General features: G+C 33.8%; 2 protein-coding genes across 2 annotated transcripts in view; both read left to right on the top strand.

Annotated features, from left to right (window-relative positions):
• The window catches only part of LOC142349170 (serine protease SSP1-like), a 30791-nt gene that overhangs the window by 6299 nt on the left and 3656 nt on the right, over window positions 1-20836 (top strand). The window contains exons 2-6 of the mRNA XM_075400583.1: window positions 10312-10402; window positions 13202-13380; window positions 14001-14076; window positions 17686-18011; window positions 18372-18696. Of these exons, the coding sequence (XP_075256698.1) occupies window positions 10312-10402; window positions 13202-13380; window positions 14001-14076; window positions 17686-17938 (599 nt within the window). The 3' untranslated portion in view covers window positions 17939-18011; window positions 18372-18696. The remainder of the gene's footprint in view (window positions 1-10311; window positions 10403-13201; window positions 13381-14000; window positions 14077-17685; window positions 18012-18371; window positions 18697-20836) is intronic.
• LOC142349335 (uncharacterized) overlaps window positions 15853-20836 on the top strand; it is a 268438-nt gene continuing 263454 nt past the window's right edge. Inside the window, exon 1 of the mRNA XM_075400811.1 lies at window positions 15853-15863. The gene's annotated coding sequence lies outside the window, so the exon portion shown is untranslated. The remainder of the gene's footprint in view (window positions 15864-20836) is intronic.

Genomic DNA, 20836 nt, shown 5'->3' with positions numbered 1-20836 from the left:
CATTATTGATAATAAGCAACAATTAGCCAAAAAAGAAAAAAATGCAAATTTTTGTAATACTTGTTATTCTTCGAAAAAAATTTTTTTCCAAAGACATAAAAGCCTTTAATTACAAAATGAAAAATTTGAACAGGTTCGTCCATTCTTCCAAAGCAAGCCCTTGAGACTTGCAATTATCCTGAATATGTATTACATCTAAAAAAAGAACGTCAAATATTACAAAAATCAAAAATTCATATACTTTTTTTGTGAAAAACCCGTGTGAAAGCCAGTAAAGTCATAACGAATCCTCTTAAAACATTAAATTTTGTGACACCAACTCTTTTGACACCAAAAGCAAGATTATGTAATACTTGTTTTTATCGAAAAAAAAATTATTTCCAGAGACATGGAAGCCATTAATTACAAAATGGAAAAATTGAATTGGTTCGTTTATTCTTCCAAAGGAAGCCCTTGAGACCTGCAATTATCCTGAATATGTATTACATCTACAAAAAGAACGTCAAATATTACAAAAATCAAAAATTCATTTACTTTTTTTGTGAAAAACCCGTGTGAAAGCCAGTAAAGTCATAACGAATCCTCTTAAAACATTAAATTTTGTGACACCAACTCTTTTGACACCAAAAGCAAGATTATGTAATACTTGTTTTTATCGAAAAAAAATTATTTCCAGAGACATGAAAGCCATTAATTACAAAATGGAAAAATTGAATTGGTTCGTTTATTCTTCCAAAGGAAGCCCTCGAGACCTGAAATTATCCAGAACAAGTCTTACGTCTACAAAAAGAACGTCAAATATGACAAAAATCAAAAATTAATTTACTTTTTTTGTGAAAAACCCGTGTCGAAACCAGTAAAGTCATATCGAATTCTTCAAAAACATTAGATTTTGTGACACCAATCCCTTTTGACACCTTTGCTTGACAAAAATAATGTCATCCTTAACCTTTAATTAACGAGACCAGGTAACAAACAGACAATAAAAGGAACAGAATTCCGAAGTTGAAATGTTTTTTTTTTCATTTTGGAAAACAATTACTTTTTCAAAGTCATGAAAGCCATTATCTATCTTCTAATATCAGAACTTAAGATTCATCTACTCTACCAGAAAAATCCAACCAAACCGGTTCATTGTACAGGAAATTAAGTACAACTAAAGAGATAAAGTAAAAACGACAGTTAAAGACAAAATTAAAAAATTCAATTAAATTCTTCGAGAAAGTACGGTCGAAGCGGTAAAGAACCACAATCTATATCTGTAAGGATTTAAATATTATCAATTGTTTGTTTTTTGAGCGCAAAAAAAAGGTGATATATTATCTGTTAATGACGTGATAATTTGACAAAATTAGAAAACATGAAAAATGGACAAATACCTAAAACTTTTAAAAAAAATTGTGAAATCTAGTAGTATCAAAGCCGGAACACCATAAGTTCGGGCGTCGAACCGCAATAAAGACTAAATTTGAATTCAGTAGAAAGAAGAAGCACTCTTTGATTGCTAACACTAAGCTACAAATTGACCAAATTAAGAGAAAAATGGAGGCAAATTTCAATAATCCATTTTTTATTTAAGAAAATCGAATATTTTAATAGCCAAAACCATTGCTGATTGTCCCTTAGGAATGTTTAATTTTTGGAATGTCATTGATATAGATATTTTGTTAGTTAAAAAAATCAAAAATAAATGCTGCGTTTATGATAATCAACGAATAAAGATAGCAAAAAACGGCAAAAAAGTTTTATTTACAGAGCACTCTCAACGGAAGTTGAAGTGGAATTAGCCCCTTTTCAGTCTACAAAGATTGTGTTAGTGGTGTTTGGGTGTGCACTTCCTGCAAATTTAATCAGTATGGACTAAAGAAACTTATTTCGGAATTCTTGGTATTCAATTTTTTATGCAGTTACAAAAAGAACAACAAATAGACAACAAACTAAAAATCAATTAGAACTTGCCAGAAAGTGCTTTCGAAGCCGTAAAGCCATCTTTTGATCCCCAAAATATGTTCGATTGCACCTTCGTCGAACATCAATAATGTATTATGTGGCCGCTCATTATTGATAATAAGCAACAATTAGCCAAAAAAGAAAAAAATGCAAATTTTTGTAATACTTGTTATTCTTCGAAAAAAATTTTTTTCCAAAGACATAAAAGCCTTTAATTACAAAATGAAAAATTTGAACAGGTTCGTCCATTCTTCCAAAGCAAGCCCTTGAGACTTGCAATTATCCTGAATATGTATTACATCTAAAAAAAGAACGTCAAATATTACAAAAATCAAAAATTCATTTACTTTTTTTGTGAAAAACCCGTGTGAAAGCCAGTAAAGTCATAACGAATCCTCTTAAAACATTAAATTTTGTGACACCAACTCTTTTGACACCAAAAGCAAGATTATGTAATACTTGTTTTTATCGAAAAAAAAATTATTTCCAGAGACATGGAAGCCATTAATTACAAAATGGAAAAATTGAATTGGTTCGTTTATTCTTCCAAAGGAAGCCCTTGAGACCTGCAATTATCCTGAATATGTATTACATCTACAAAAAGAACGTCAAATATTACAAAAATCAAAAATTCATTTACTTTTTTTGTGAAAAACCCGTGTGAAAGCCAGTAAAGTCATAACGAATCCTCTTAAAACATTAAATTTTGTGACACCAACTCTTTTGACACCAAAAGCAAGATTATGTAATACTTGTTTTTATCGAAAAAAAATTATTTCCAGAGACACGAAAGCCATTAATTACAAAATGGAAAAATTGAATTGGTTCGTTTATTCTTCCAAAGGAAGCCCTCGAGACCTGAAATTATCCAGAACAAGTCTTACGTCTACAAAAAGAACGTCAAATATGACAAAAATCAACAAAAATCAATTAATTTTTTTTTTGTGAAAAACCCGTGTCGAAGCCAGTAAAGTCATATCGAATTCTTCAAAAACATTAGATTTTGTGACACCAATCCCTTTTGACACCTTTGCTTGACAAAAATAATGTCATCCTTAACCTTTAATTAACGAGACCAGGTAACAAACAGACAATAAAAGGAACAGAATTCCGAAGTTGAAATGTTTTTTTTTCATTTTGGAAAACAATTACTTTTTCAAAGTCATGAAAGCCATTATCTATCTTCTAATATCAGAACTTAAGATTCATCTACTCTACCAGAAAAATCCAACCAAACCGGTTCATTGTAGAGGAAATTAAATACAACTAAAGAGATAAAGTAAAAACGACAGTTAAAGACAAAATTAAAAAATTCAATTAAATTCTTCGAGAAAGTACGGTCGAAGCGGTAAAGAACCACAATCTATATCTGTAAGGATTTAAATATTATCAATTGTTTGTTTTTTGAGCGCAAAAAAAAGGTGATATATTATCTGTTAATGACGTGATAATTTGACAAAATTAGAAAACATGAAAAATGGACAAATACCTAAAACTTTTTAAAAAAATTGTGAAATCTAGTAGTATCAAAGCCGGAACACCATAAGTTCGGGCGTCGAACCGCAATAAAGACTAAATTTGAACTCAGTAGAAAGAAGAAGCACTCTTTGATTGCTAACACTAAGCTACAAATTGACCAAATTAAGAGAAAAATGGAGGCAAATTTCAATAATCCATTTTTTATTTAAAAAAATCGAATATTTTAATAGCCAAAACCATTGCTGATTGTCCCTTAGGAATGTTTAATTTTTGGAATGTCATTGATATAGATATTTTGTTAGTTAAAAAAATCAAAAATAAATGCTGCGTTTATGATAATCAACGAATAAAGATAGCAAAAAACGGCAAAAAAGTTTTATTTACAGAGCACTCTCAACGGAAGTTGAAGTGGAATTAGCCCCTTTTCAGTCTACAAAGATTGTGTTAGTTGTGTTTGGGTGTGCACTTCCTGCAAATTTAATCAGTATGGACTAAAGAAACTTATTTCGTGCTGTTTTTGATGAAAAAGTCTGAATATTTTTGAAATATTTAGGCGGAATTTGTGACAAAAAAAATGAATGAAAGAAGCCGACAATATATTTTGTCTTTAAACGTAAAGTCAACAACTTTTTCTTGAAAAATTTTATTAAATTTTATCAAAATTGGCGACATTTTAGTCAAAAATTCCGAAAAAAGGTGAATGAAATCAACGGAATTCACTCTATTTTCTCGAAAGTTTAAACCTCGATATCTCCCTGTCAAAAACAAAAATCAAAAAAAAACTTTTTAATTCCATATTCTACGCTGGAAAAGCTTTCTAATGATTCCAGTCTCAACTCTCTACGATGAATATATCGATCGGCAAAAATTGACTGAACAAAAAAAACCCATTTGAGTATATAGTTCCTACCCCCTCAAGAGGGGTCGGAACAAAAAAAATAAAAATGTTACCCAATCTCAAAGATATAGACTCTTTTGCATACCTGTGGTAAGTTCATGCTAGTCCGATGGATGACACGCAGAGATCAAACTAGACCCAAGAAAACACTAGCTCGACTTTATTGGGGATATTGGAAAACTGGGTTCTAACTTTTGTGCCATTTTTGACCCTCACTTCGCGGCTTAGACCTAAATTGGCGACTCATGTTTTTTATCATAGCTTTTTTTCGAAGTAGACTTAAATTTTATGAAATATTAAAAGCACGGTATTCAATTGAAACAGGTGGCAATTTTAAGTTTATCTCAATCCTAATACCACCGTTCTCATACCTTTTGCATCAAAGTGTTAGCTAAAATGGAGCAACCTTTCATTTATACGAATATCTATTCGGAAGTAGAATAAACTTCCAATTACAATTACAAGAAATCGAAACGTAAACTCAAACGAAAAAAGACAGATTGAATGATAAAACTTTGGGTCTTTCCCATTATAGCCCCCCATGAAATTACAACCCCCCCCCATTATGGTATAATTACCCTGTTTGGGGGGGTGGGGCTATAGGTTATCTGACCACTAAGCTGGGGGGCTATAATGGGAAAGACCCAAAAATTTTTGGAAGGGTTCCACTAGACCGAAAACTACCCGAATTAGAATATTTTTATTTCTATTGCTTAAAGAAAACGGAACTTTAAGTTGTTCTATTTTAAGAATATAATAATGTCTGTTTTAAGATTTAACCATTTGTGTAACCATAACTTTTTTCATGTTTCAGACTTGCAAAATTGGAAAACGTACGTGCAATTTAATTCAAAACTTTCCTGTTTTGCAAGTTTATTTATAATTGAGATGTGATTGATTCTTTATGAGTGGAGGATATCTCAAACAAGAAAATCATGTTGTGAAAAAGTAAACTTGTTGAATATGCTCAGTGGCGTAGAAATGGAAGTTTTTAATCTTGCCGTTTTAATCACTTAGTAAGGTTTCGTAAAAATGTTGTACATAACAGTAACAGAACATTTTCAAATGTTTGAGTCAGTTTTTTAAATTCAAATGAAAGCATTTATCCTATTTTAGTGGTCCGTTTGTCGAAGACTTAACGAAAGTAAAACATCATTGAAATGAACAGGCGGAAAATTTGCAAAATTACGATAAACACATGAATTATCTACTTAACCGTTTTCCGCCGTTCTAAGAAACTCAGGTCATATATGTTTTTATTTTAATTCTGCGTCAAATTGCAAAACTCGCCCTTTTTATATAATTTCATTTTGGCATTATTCTGGCTGTCAAATGTTCATTTGACAAATTTTTTTAGGTTCCTGATAACTTCTAATTGCGGGCAAAAGTTCCCGGATCGATGTTTTGTCGAAAAACTAATATAAGAGTTGAGGTAAAAATTGGTGAAAATCTTAACTCAGAACCCCGCATGTTTTTTGAGTAGTGTGGTAAAAGTGGTAAATGTTTGCAAGATTTGCGGAATTTAGCTCTCAATTTTAGTAACTTTTGAATTTTTAGTAGAAAAACTTTTAATTTCAGCAATCCTTTGGAATGCTTACAGAATAACACATGTGTTCAAAATTTGTAAGATTTTCGGTTCGTACCGGTAGATTGTGAAAGATTAGCAATTGTAAGCTGTGAAAATTTTTGTTTCACCGGTTAAGTGGTGAAAAAAAAGTAATTCACCATTCAACATGAAGCGGAGCGAATAAAATTTTACCGCTAAAAATTTACAAATCTTTCAAAACTACACCGAAAAAGTTCAGAAACTTTTACCGGTGAAATGCGGTTATTTTCGGTTGTTTTCAACTCGGTTGTAATTGACGGTTGTTTTCAGCGATAAAACTTTTTTTTGGCCGCTTTGACCGTATTCAGCGCTAAAAGCCTCATTTTTCACAATAATTCATATCGCTTTCACCTCAATTCTTATATTTTTTTAAAGATTTTTAGCTTTGATACCTCGAAAGGGGTTATCTTATATTCGAAAAATAAAGAAATCAAAGTGTACATAAAATGGTATACAAGGAAAAACTCAATGATAGTATCACTGGAAAGCTGTCTTAATGAATTGTTTTGAGAAATTTAACGCTAGACTTCGAGGCGTCTCCTGAAATTAGGCCACTGTTATTTGATTCAAATTAGATCTAACAGTTGCAAAAACTGCCGGCAAATGATGATTTCTGATTGATTAAGCTCACTACAGCAGAAAGCTAATCATTCCATTGATTTTAATTCGAATCGAAGACGAGCTGAATATTTTTATTCTAAAGGTTTTTTTAGCTGAAGAAAGTTTGTTCATCATTTGATTTCTGACGTTTTTCTATTCGAGCCCTTACATCCGTTTTGGAAGGTTGACTTCTATTTTGAATATTGGACTTTGGCAGTAGCTTAGATATAACATTTAGTAATTGGGAACTGATGATAATATTCAAGGTGAAAGGGGTCGTTATGAAAAAATTTTTTTCCGAAAAAGTTTCCCCTGCCGATCTTAACCCCTCTTCATCTACCCCTACGCCTTTAAAACTTAACCCCGCTGAGCACCTTTCTACTTCCTCTATATAACGTTCCCCATCTACCGTACCACACAATACTGCAACTCCTACCTAACCTACCCCCACATGCCGGTCCCCCTACATACCCCTCAAGTACCTAATTTTTTTTAGATTTCTTGTAACTTCTACTTGCGGGCAAACGTTCCCGTATCGAGGTTTTGTCAAGAAAATATAAGAGTTGCGGTAAATAGCGGTGAGAAAAACACTTATCTCAAAACCCCGCATGTTTTAGTGATGTATAGGGTAAAGTGGTAAAGGTTTGTAATATTTGCGGATTTTAGCTGTCAAGTTTTGTAAGTTTATTAGAGTTTATTAGAGGGGAAACTTTTGTTTTCAGCAATTCTTCGGAATGCTTACAGAAAACATGCGTTCATAATTTGTAAGATTTGCGGCACCAGTAATTTTTTTATATGCTTAGCAATTGTAAGATGTGGAATTTTTGGTTTCACCGGTTAAGTTGTGAAGAAAAGTATTTCACCATTAGCAACAAGAAGCGGTGCGAATAAAATCTTATCGCTGAAAATTTAAAAATTACAAAATTGCAGCGCAAAAAATATACGGCAAAATTTACCAGTGCGTTGACGTAAGACGTGCGGTTTCAGCGGTTAAATTTTTTTACACCGCTTCGAATTCGAGGCGTCCCCTGAAATTAAGCCACTGTTGTTTGATTAAATTCAGATTTAACATGCAACAAGTGCCCCCATATGATGTTTTGTGGTTGGTTAACCTCACTACCGCAGAGAACTAATAGTTCCATTGATGTTTTTACGACTCGAAGATGAGTATTTTCATTCTAAAGTTTTTTTTAAGCTGAAGCAAGTTTGTTCAAATTGTTCTGAAGCAAGCTTGTTCATCTCTGATTTTTTATCCGAGCCTTTAACTCCCTTTTTGAAGGTTAACTTCTTTTTTAATGGTTTTCGGCAGTAGCTTAGTAAGTAACATTTAGTAAATAAGACTGCTGGTAATATTCAAGGTGAAATGGTCGTTATGAAGATTTTTTTATCCCAAGAGTTTCTCCTATCTATCTTAACCCGTACCCACCTACCCATACCCCCTTTATTAGTTATGCACGCTGAGCATCTGTCCACCTCCTGTACATAACTTTCCTCCAGCTACCTTACGACCCCAATACCGCAACTACTACCTAACCTACCTCCCACATGCCTGTCCCCCTACATACCCCTCACCTACTTACGTCCCTCACCTACCTACACCCCCTACCCACCTACCCCTCCCCCAAAGCTTTTCCCTACACTTACCTATCCCACCACCTCCTACCCACAGTCCTACGCTCTTAACGCTCTTATCTAATCACCTCTCTATACCAACTACTAACACCCCAACACCTACACATGTTTCTAACTAAAATTTGGTTGCTTTCAAATTTACAATGTTTTGATTTTTTTTGTCTGTGAAAAAGATAGTATTTGATAAGTTTTTCGTTCACGACTCTTCAAGTCCTTTTTGCGTATTCTACCTGTTCTATTTTCAAACTGAAGAGAAGTAGTTCGTCATTTGAAATTTCTACTTTTGTTTTGTAGAACGCTGACTTCTGTTTCTGCGCATTGGACATTGATACTAGCCTAGTTACTAATAAACAAAAATAAGGACCTAAGTTGTCATTTTCAGATGAATTCTCCCTGAACAGTCCCTCCTCTTCATCCAAATTTCAGTCAACACCCAAGAATCGAAGTGGAGGATTTATATTCTGCTGGTTTTTAGGTCTCGATAAGGAGTAATATTATTGTTATAGTTTTTACGACTTCGAGAGGAAAATTAGTATTCTACATTTTTCTTACGATTAGAAAAGAATTATTGGTATTCTACAGGGTTTTTAAGACTCAACGAGGATTGAAAAGCTATATGTTTTTTTTTAAAGCTGAAGCTAGTTTTTTTTTTAATCATTTGGCCTTTTGACTATCTTTGAGCAATGGTATCTTCGGTTATATAACGCAGTTTTCTGTTTTCAAATCTTAGACTTTTACAGTGGCTTATTTTATTATATAAAGCTGTTTTCAAAGGTGAAATGGTAATTTTTAGAAGTTTTGACGCTACAACAGTCGAAAAGTGCAATGACCCCAACTACTTGCCAGCATCTAATCCTTCCCATCATTTTTGCACCCCCCACACACGAACTCACACACACTCACACACACACACACACACATCTACCCCTTCTCCCCCCCCCCCCCCCCAAAAAAAAACAAATCTAACCAGTCTCTCACATCCCTCCCGATGTATCCACCCCCACCAGACCTTTTCCCTAAACCCCCATCTCCATCTGCTCCTTTCCCGTATATCTAACTATACGCCCGTCTCTCTCTCTCTCTCTCTCTCCCTGACTTTAAAATTACCCTACGCTCTCCATCTTTTTTGGAATTATTGTTGAAAAGCGAGATAACTTCGCCTGAATCTTCAAAAACAAAAAATATTATTCAGCAATCAGTTTTTGGTTCGAAATTTTTCTTCTTTTTTGATGTTCCTGTTTTGCGTGAGGTTAGTCAAGGTAGAGTTTACAATGGAGAGTTTTCAAATAGTTTTCCGTAGTCCAGGAAATTTGTTTATATTGTTTTTCTTTGTTTCCTTAGCTGAAACAAATTTTTTCTTGGCCAGAACTTTAACTTTTTCTTTTCGAACATTGGCTGCTGTTCTAGAGCAGTAGCCAAATTTCTTTTAACTAACAGCAGCTTATTTTTTATGTGAAATTATTACAAACTGCGTAAAGATTGAGGTCAAAATATATCTTTGAGTAATGTTGATATTGCAACAATTTTTCCTCCCCTATTGACCTACCTACCCCTAACAGCAATTTTTGAAAAAATACGTCTGCATCTTTTATTTTTTTCTTATGTTATTTTACGCTATTAATTTTTAACTTTTTGTTCTGGTTTTGCAATGGCAAAAAATCTTCGTCAAATGGAGACTAAATCCGTTAATGATCATTAAAGTAAGTCTTAAAGTAATTATATCATTTTTTTGGGAAAATACGAATCGGAAGACATTTCAAATAATTAGACAAACTCACAGATTTAGTTAACACCATAAATTTTTGCTGTAAATTTCAAGAAACAACTTTTCTGAACATTATTCTCAGTTGGGGCCTCAAGTAAATTTTCATACTTTTGCTGAACATTGAAATTGTATCACCAGTAAAAACTGGGAATCGTATTTTTAGAAAACCAACGAATTCACCACTACAAGACGCGATTGCTCTGCCTTATTAATTATACACTTTTACGGCTATTGACAGCAACACAACAGTGTTTTTCTCTAAAACCTCGACCCGGAGACTAAAAACATACAACAAAGAGATTTTTTGTTTTAAATGTTTGAGAGCGACATGAGAAACGTTTTTCAAATATTTGATTACAATTTTTAAAGTTCTGATTTTAGCGAAGGAGGTATACATCTATGTGGGAGATTTCGCACAACCAGTTCCAGTTAACAATCGGAGAAACATCTCAAAGATATTTGAAAATCAAGAGTTAGTGTTTGTTCCGATTTTATTATCATCTTAGTATCTCACTTTTTATCACTATTTATATGTTCATGAACGTGAAACTGACAGCATAAATTATTCATATATTAAGAAGCAAAAACTCTGGTTGCATATGGAGTCGGTACTGATTCAAAACCAAATACCTGTTGCATTTTTGGCTCGTAAAAAATGCGCCCAGCATCAAATTAGTTCGGAAAAATTGCAAAAGTAAGTCTTTTTGTGTTTTAAATTTTTCTTCATCTCCTTGCCTGCGTTATTTTCAGCATACATTAGCTTCTCAAAAGCTAACCGATTCAAGAAAACTGTGGCGCGAATTTGCAGAGATATTCGAAGATTGAGAGACAAGATTCCAGCACAGTACAAATGTTTCTTGGCTCTAAACAAAACAAGTATTGATGAGCCGTTGGTGTATGCTGCAAAGAGCAAAATTCAGATGCAATTATTAATACCTCTAATAATTGCCTTGCAATTGTCCTGTAAAATTTTTCGCAGGCAGAAAAATAAAACATAAGGAAATTCAAAGAGGTAAAATATACACTAAAATAACAGCTTTTTGTATATTATTTTTTTTCTCGTTTTACGCAAGACGTTTTCACTTAATATGTCAACCGTTCTTGGCAGTTTGCAAGGAAACAACTTGCTCTATATATCGAATCAACGAAGTAAGCCCTTAAATGTCGCTTTCGCTCAACTTGGTGCAAAATTTGAAGGTCGATTTGCATTGAACAAAAAATCGCTCAATTTTTTTTTTCAATATTGAAGTTTCACTAGATTGTGCTGAAACTATGGAACCTCGTAACAATTTATTTGATTATATGGGACCCCACGCAGAATGACAAGATCAATATATGGTGCTTAAAATCCATTTTGATGTTTCGTTGTGCTTTCCGATTTGGCGTAATTAAGTTACTATATAAATATAGTTACTGTTATCTTTCAACTGCTTCAGATTAAAACTTACCATAGTCTAGACCTGGAATTATTAAAAGACCATCTTCAGCCGATGTAGGTCCTGGAAAGAATGTTTTGAAAAAATTTTTGGGTATGAGAATAATTTGTCAGTGTGGTTTCTTTGAGTGGTGTCCTTGACTTTGACTGGAACTAAAATAAACGTCCTCAAAATTGGCTGGACAATAAAACGAGTCCGGGAATTTGGTTAGAGAATAAAAAATGTCATCGAATTACTCTCGCAACCGTACCAATGTCTAGTTTTCAATATCCTGGAAAGAAAGTGACATGTATCGCAATTTGGTTAACCATCGGGTGCGATTGGTGAAGTTTACGACATTGATCTCAGATGTTGACGGAACCTTTTAGCTTGTCTCGTTTTTACTCATTTTTATTTATGAAAAGAAATCGGCTGCAATTATGGAAAAAGTTGGACTTTAACTAGGGATCTCAACCGTGTAATTTTATTCAGAATTTAGCACCACCTGGAATTAATAGTTCTTGTCGTAATTCCAGTTGTAAACGAGAGTAGGAAGCAAAACTTTTTGCTCTACTGTCAAACGCATAGAGTCTGTGCCACAAAAAAATTGTATTTCCATAAATCTTGTCAATACGAATAAGTGATAAAAATATATGCAGAATTATCAGTAAAAATTTCTTTTAGCTTCTGCTTTAAATAGTCAGAAATCTGTGGTCACGTTCTCACTTGATTCTACTCCACTTTCATACATATTCTTGGAACCAATTTTTTTCCCGATACGTTTTCAGCTTGTAAACAAATCTCAAACTCACGATATTGATGGAAATAGGTAAGATAGAGTTGTCTGATGTAATCATGCGAGATAATCAACAAAATATATTATTTCAGAGTTTCCTATAGAAATGTAAGCATCAAAAAAAGAACGACAGAATTATGAATTTCTATCAAAAGAAATGTGGCACTGGTGTGCTATTTTCAAACAAATCATATTGGCGAACAAAAAAGTCTTTATTGTTATTTGATTTGTTAATGATATATTCCTATTTTTGGCCAATACTTTGATAGCTAGTAAAACTACTTACACTTATGTTATTGGTAAATTATGATTTATCATAAAGATCTGATTTTCTTTGTGTATTCTTAGAAAACGTGTATTATATCCAGGTAAAACTAAAAATGTCACATTCTATGATAAATTTGTTTTAACAATTTTTACCAAATTGATGGTTGGAGAATTATTTAGGCAGTTTCTGCTATGATCATCACGAGAATAAACAATATTTTCTTAAATTTGGTTAAGGTTCATTATGATTTTGTTTAGGATTCAAAAACTAGAAGTCACCAGCAAAACTGCTTTGTTGATTATATTTTATATAAGACGATGGAAGACTGTGTCGACAATCAGTAGTTTTCTAATATTTGTACCAAATTAAAATCTGTAATGCAAACAAAAAATTCATAATTCTCTCAATATTGCTTGCCCTGTTGAGTTTTTGTCAAAAAATATGTAAGAATTGCGGTGAATAGCGGCGGAGCGTCTGCATTTTTCAGCGATGAATGCGGTGAAATCGGAGAATATTTGTAAGATTTTTGCTTTTTTGTGGTGAACTTATATTTGATGGCATTCAACGGAATTCTTCCAAAAACAAAATCTGTCTTTTATGGTTTTAAACCTCTGACCTCGTGGATGTCAACCACGTTTTTTTTTCTTTGCGCCAACTCTCAAAGAATTATTTGAAGATTCTTTTGATTTTAAATCAGATTCACTCCGCTTTATGGAACATCTATGCGTTGAGATTTTGCAAATTTTGTTATTTGTTATAAAACAGAAAAGGTTTAAAATTGTTCTCGTTTAGATTCAATTGGACTTCCTTAGAAAACGACATAGCAATGATCAAAGTGAAGAACTTTCAGTTTCCAGAGAGTTCGATTCTCCCTTTGTGCGGAGAATTAGAGCCAGACTATTGTTCTCTATTGGCGACATGTGGTATGGGACGAACAAGTCTTGAACACAAGTTCCTAGCAGTAGTACTAAAGGAACATTTTTCAAACAGTTCTTGTTTTTGCCTAACAATTTTCTTCGACTATCGCCTTATTATGAGTCGTTTTACTTTTCCCACATATAGGTTCGACATAAACAACAACGGCGTGACCAGGCCGTTTCCACACTTTGACCTCTTATCACTCTACCAGACTCTGACTCTTTGATTAATATTATTATTATTACTATTACTTTAATCTGTATAATGGTAATTTCCACAGAATTAAAAGTAGACAAAATGCATCAGATTAGACAAAATTATCAAAGAAACACAATAGATGTTAAAATCCGTGGGGTCTTGCGACAAAAGGTATACGAAATGAGTTTTGTCATGAAAGTGGGGAATACTTTATTCAAAAACTAATACTCGCTAAAAGAGCCTCCTTCAGGAATGAGTACTAAAAAAACAAATGTTATAGTCATCAAATGAAATATTTAATGAATTTATGATACTGGCTCCGAGAGGCTATATGTTTGATAACTCGCTGGCCATTTAGGGCTGCAATTGTTTCTTTCATCAAACTACGAATTTTGAAACTTACATGATTTTCGTATAGAACCAAAAAATATTCCCAAATTTTTGGAGTTGTTTGATCAATTTTGATGTCCAAACCAGGAGCTATATCTTTTGGAGGAAGCCCCAGCTGGAAGACAGAGGGATAACTGGCCAGACCAAATTTGCACAAGCAGGTACAAAAAATTATTGATTTTTTCTAATTTTTTCTAGAAATAATTGAACAATTTTGTAGCTCTACTTCTGAAACGACCGTTGTGTGCTTAGTAAGTATCTACCAAAAATCATATATGATGTTTTAGGATTGATAGGTTCCTTTTATGGTCGTCAACCAGGTAAAACTGTTCTTAAATGAGGGCTTAACAAAATGTAAAAAAAATGGAAGTTGTCTCTAAGAGAAGCGGTCTATTTGATTGTTACCAGAAAGTGGGGAAACTTTTCGTTTCTATGTTTGTAGTTTCTTTATCTTTTTAATTTGTTTACTTCAGAAACAAAACTGCCAGGTTATCTAGTCTGGTTCCCATTTTGCAAGCAAAATTATCTTCGTTTTTAAAGTTAATTCCTTCAATTGAGATTTATGTGCACTGAAAATTGTTGTGATCTCAGGAATCTCCTGCTCACACCTTGATTTCAGCTAAAAAGGTCAAATGAAGATTCTATTTGCATTTAATTAATATAGTCTTAACTGTTCTTAAAAATCACATGCGAGGCCTTGTTTATAACAAACAGGATTGATATTAATTCATTGATATTAATTTGTTCCCGTCTATATATTCCGTAATCTGATAGTAGTACATAATTTAAAGCTTGAAAATCTGAACTAAATAATGTGGTATTTTTGTATTTAACTAACTTTATGAATTAAAAAAGGGATTTCACAAAAATTATGTGAACATTGTAGTAAATAGAATTCAAAATATAGTAGCATAAAATCCCCGACATAATGCCTATCATAGGACAAATAATTGATATATACATATATATATATATATATATATATATATATATATATATATATATATATATATATATATACATATATATACATAATATATTATATATATATATATATAATAAATAATATATATATATATATATATATATATAATGTATCTTTATATAATCAGTAGTCAGTTTATCGATTCATAAAAAAAATAAACGGCAACAACCAGTTTCCAACCCCTGACTTCATACTTAGCAGTATCTTTTTCTACCACTGCACTACCTGGCACTTTCTTTTCGTGGAATTTTATTTCTGTTCAATTCAGGATGAATTCATTACGAGCTAAACAAAAAAACAGTGATGTTTTACGTTCAGCAGTTTCAGCGATGAATTCTTTACACCGCATCCAGCGTAACTCTTGCACTACTTCCCAACAATATTGCCCTCTTTCATACCACAACTGTTTGAAATTTAAAAAATAAGCCTCATCAACCAGTTTCAAAACCATGACATCATCCTAAGCAGTCTTTTTTCTACCACTGCACCACCTGCAGCTTTCTTATCCTGCAACTTCATTTCTATTCAAAACAGGATGACTTCATAAAGTGGTAAATAAAAATCGGTGCTTTTTACATTTAGCAACTTTCACGGTGAATTCTTTCACACCGCATCCACGGTAATACTTGCACTATTTTCTGACTATATTTCCCTCTTGAAATTTGGTTAGATTAGCGGTTGTCTTTTAATATTTGCTCTTTAGCGGTTTTTTTTCTCACCGCCTACGACTTTTTAATTTTCTACAGTCACGGCTTTCGTCAATTCCACCTCAAATCTCACATCTTTTAGAGGTTTTTCAACGTTGACACCTCAACCCGGGACACACAAAATCCCAACCCCTCCCTTCCCTCCCCACAAACAAAAACACACACACACACACACATACAAGCACACAGAAACACAGACACACTCATACACACATACGCGCATCCAGTATATGGAATCTTGGTACACTTATTAAATCTTGTTAAATCTTGCCAAGATCTTGACATGGTACTTACCATGAAAAAATTAAGTTTTCAAGTTTCAAGATCAATGCATGACTATCAAAAAACAACATCCGGGCAAGGTAACCAGGAAAGATCAACCCTGGAATGAATTGAAAAGCACCTCTAAACACGATTTACTTTTTCAATGTTTGTGCCAAAAATAGAACTAAATATGAGTTGAAATGAAACAAAATTGTTGTCTGTAGGTGTGGAATTCATTTTTGTTGATTTATGATCAACAGAAACGGTTTCAAGAACTCAAGGACAAAAATGATTGTTTAATTGCGCAAAATATGGGAGAGATCAATTGAAAATATAATTATGAGGAAAAAAAACAATCCTAAATTTGTGACTACCTGTTACTCCTCTCTTTTATGTTGATTATTGACATGCAGCAAATTTTCTCGTTTCTGCAGAAAAGCATACTTCTTGCAAGCGTCAACTTTTTGTTTGGTAATTTTACAAAAAAAATGTTGGGGTATTTTAAGGTATTTTTACCTAAAGAAAGTTAAGCTAAATATCTACCTTAGCTCAAAAAAGGTGATATTAGGGTAAAGATTACCTTAACTTTATCTTAGCAAAAGTTTACCTCGACTTCGTTGAAGTAAATTAACCTTATCTTTATTTAGAGTGTTGAGTTCTCAGAAGACTTCGATTTTTTCTGAGGACGAGATACGACGAGCAGCACTCAGAAAAGACAATAAGTTTTATCAAGATTTTGTCAAGAGCTGTCAGTAATTTTTTTTGTATTTTGATAAGATCTTACCGAGATCTTATCAAGATTTACCATGAAATGTTGGTTCTTCAAGATCTTGGCAAGATGTTTCCAGTTTTGCAAGAAATGTCGAGATCAAAATTTCAGTTTTACTGGGCTCAAACACATGCGCCAAGATTAGTTTGACAACTTAACACAGGCCTCGGCCAGACCTACTTGAGTCGTGGAGGGGAGGGGAGGGGGAATAAATGGGATCGAACCCATAGTCTGAACGAAATTATGGTCGCTCCGTTCGATCTGACTCATAACTGAGTGTTATCTGTTTGAGCACACATATGAAATCGACCGAAATAATTATGAGCCAGCGCACTTACCAATAGATTTTAATCAATAGTAGAAAAATTTGTAGAATTTTGAAAATTGTAAATTATAATACAAGTTATAATGTTTTACTATAATATTTTGACTATAATCTATTGGTTAATAAGGCGAACCAATTAGTATAATCGGTGGCCGCCGTATTGGCCGACAGGGCGTTTAGCCGGCAACCAAAAAATGAGAAATTTAACCGACAATTTAAGTAAAATGAGCAATAAAGCTCATTCTAAAGCTGTGATTGGCCAATTTAAAACACTATTTCGTAAGCGGACAAATATACCGCAGTTTTTTCATCAACTAGAGTAACGGAGGTCTATCCGTGGTCGGACCGTATTTTACCGCATCTGGCCATGCCTCAGCGGCCCGTGGGACTTGATGTGAATCTATCACAACCCAACTACTGATTTATGGACCAAATATGGACTTTTATTACCAATTATGAAAAAACTTTCGGCTAAATTTCTCATTTTTTACTTGTCGGCTAAACGCCCTGTCGGCCAATTTTCCTAGCACCAGTATAATCTTTCCTTTGTCGCCATATCCCACATGGTAATGTCCTTTTCACATGTAGTGAGATCGGTTTTATGGAATTAAAGTAGACGTAATATTCAAATAGTCCACATCTTTGGTTCGTAATGATAGCAGCAGTTTATCCCAAATTCTATCAAAATTATTCGAAAAAACGAAAAGAAAAATATTTCAGGGTTCCAAAATACAGACACGGGCGAACATTTGGAGGTGACAGTGGGAACCCTCTCTACACATTCAAACACTCCTCCCCCAACTCAGATGTATCTTATGTGAATAATGAACCCAGATGTCTGTACGGTGTAGCCAGCAACAACCCTTACTGGAGGGCCTGGTTTGGCCTATTCTACGCGGAACAAGACTTGAGTTGTTTTGCTAATGTTGCTTACTTTCAAGACTGGATCAGATACTATATTGACAATCTGTGATTTGATTCTAAGAACAAAAAGGAGGTCTAATCCATAATATCTCCGCCTCCGCCAAACGAAAATCTAGTCCTCCGTTAGTACAATTACCATGATGGATAGCTATAGGTTATATGAGTTATAGGAACAGTAAGCTGGGAGGGGGGGGGGGGGGGTGGAATACGAGAAGACCACAAAAATGGCTCTCTCTTCGTTTTTTAAGTAATAAAGAAAAGGTTAACTTCACGGAAACCAATAGCTGAAGACGCAGAATACTTATGACAGGACAGTTACTGTTCTTGGCGGCAGAATAATGAACTGCATTGCAAATGATGTTATTTAACATTTGAATCTTTCAGATTCACGTACGACCACCCCCCCCCCCCCCCCCCCAAGACGCAGGTGCCACATTTTTACATTGATATTTACTATGTAATGACACGTTCTTTGTGACTAGGGGGTTCCATAACGTGCTTGGGGGGCACAAACGGAGAAGATCCTAAATTTTCAACTTCTGATCAGATCAAATTCCACACTCACTTCGCACTGCTTGCAAATCGGTCCAGATTGAGACTCTGAACAGGACGACGTGACTCAGAAATGGGCCTCTGGCGAGATTATTGTGCAAACCAATAAACTGGGAGGGGGAGATTAACGTGAAGTTCATTCTGGGCACACTATTTTCCAGATTTTGACCCTTTGACCTCTGATCACAGTTTTTTACGAATCATAATCCGAGCACTGTCAAGTCCTGGGTTTATATCACACGATACTGCAAGAAGGTTGAAAAAATTTTCATTATTTTAACAACATTTCCTCTTACGATATATAATAGACGAACATAAATATTAAATTGAAAAGAAATCTCAAATGAAACTTCTGCGGGGACAGCAACCGCAGTCCAAAATCAGAAGATGAACACTTACGAGAAATATAGACAACTCATTGATTCTAATTTTATTCTTAATTGCTTTTCCGGTAAAGAAACACTATTTACTTTTCAAGTTTGCTCTCAGCAAAAACCAATTCCTCCCTATATCAAAAAAGCACGCACAGTTAGTTAGAACTACTGCTCTTAAGTTCTTCTTTAATCTCACTTGATTAGTCTTCGCTTTTGACTAGTTATTGAAGTGAGGACAGATAAAACCAATAACTCAAAAAACGATGAAATCATAAAAAAAATTGATCGGAACTATTTGAACGGAGTAAAAAGATATTGAAATTATTTGTTATTGTTGGTGGGTCGTGTTTGTGGAAGTGAAATAGAGCGCAAAATTCAATTCTGTAAATTACAAAAAAGTTTCTAGGTTAATTTGTTTAACCAAAGTCGAAAGCAGAAAAAGAATTGTTTTTGAATTCGTCTAGCTTAAAGTCGATGAACTTTTTTTGAGTTTCCTTTCTTTCTCAGAGTTAAAGTATCAATTTGATTTCATTCTTCACAATTTGAGAATAATGCAGACAAATTAATTTTTTAAATCTAATTTGTGTCTGTTTTTATTTATCATTGATAATTTCTGCATAAATTTTGTGTGCGATGTTCAAAGAACAGATTGTTTTTAAAATATTCAGTGAAAAAAATTGTGGCTAAGATGTGAACATTTTTTGAATATTTGAAAAATTCTTGCTGTGCCAAAAATACTTTTACTATTTTTGATAAGTTTTTTCGAAATTTTGTTCCTATTATGTTATTTATTGTGTTGTTGGCAATAATTTATGTAACTTATTTGAAACTGAAGTAATTATAAAAGGAATCAAAAAGTTGTTTATCATGTTCGTTCCAACTTAAATAATGGCGAATGTGCGAAAAACTTATAATGGCGAATGAGTTCTTTTGCTATCTTTAGCTGAGTCCCAATCAACTGTTCTCAACCATAATTTGTGGCTTAGTTGTCCGGGTTCATTTTGGGCCAAAATAAAAACAACTCTCTTAGCAAGTAAACAGATCTGGCAACAGTTTTTCACCAAATTTTTTTTATAGACTCCCATTCTGAGGTGACAAGCCCAGCCACTTCTCATCAGACCATTTGGGTTGCATACGGGGGTATAGTGGACAGTTTATCCAGGTCACCTCTACCATCCTTGCATCTCACCAACCTTTTTCTGCGCATTTATTTTGGATCTAGACTTTCAAACTTCTCTTACTGATTTCCCTTTCGTCTATTAAACAACTTAGAAAACTAATTTTAAAATTAGCCAACTCTATTGAAAAGTGATAAAAAAGCATTTTGATCAAACTTTCTGTACAAACATTATTTGAAGTTTTTTGACTCCCCGTTTTAGAGTTATTTAATCGTGCACCATTTGAGCGGGTTTTCCAATTTTATGTTCAGTCCGCCGCTTTTTCAAAACCAGCTGATAATTTTCATTTAATTCGATGGAAGTTTCAAGCCAGATGTAAGATGCAAGAACAACCAAAAGATACATGCACAACGTAACTAATAACCCCCGAAGTGTTTTCCAGCCTCGATAAGGAATATGGTCCCTCGGTTTCCGAATTTGTAGTTGACCCGACTCGTATTCAACTACTTCGACGTCCTCGATTTCGGGCTCGACCACTTCGGGTTCGCTCTCGTGTTCAGCTTCGGGTTCCACGACCTTCGGCAATCGATCGAAGGGCATTTCCGGCTGGGTTTCGAATCAGTGGGTTTCCGATATCGTTTTTAAATCAATCTAGAAAGTAATTTTGGGTTCAACTCACTCTTGTTTATTTGCCTTTCAGCTGGCTGCTCGCTATGTCTCGTTAAAATTTTCTTTTGCTGCTTTTCCTTCCATTTCTAACTCAACTGAATTTTTATGGGGAAAGTTTTGCTGTGAATTCTAAATAAGAGTACAATCAAAAAATAACGCGGGGGCTAAAAAAGAGTAGAAAATGGCCAGTTAGGAAACAAACCCAATTTTAATTTCTGTTTACAAAAGCCGTTC

This window comes from Convolutriloba macropyga, chromosome 11 (genome assembly GCF_964194025.1).
Source record: "Convolutriloba macropyga chromosome 11, txConMacr16.3, whole genome shotgun sequence".
Taxonomy (NCBI): domain Eukaryota; kingdom Metazoa; phylum Xenacoelomorpha; order Acoela; family Convolutidae; genus Convolutriloba; species Convolutriloba macropyga.
Note: the sequence above shows the minus strand (reverse complement) of the source record. Positions and strands in the feature narration are given on the sequence as shown.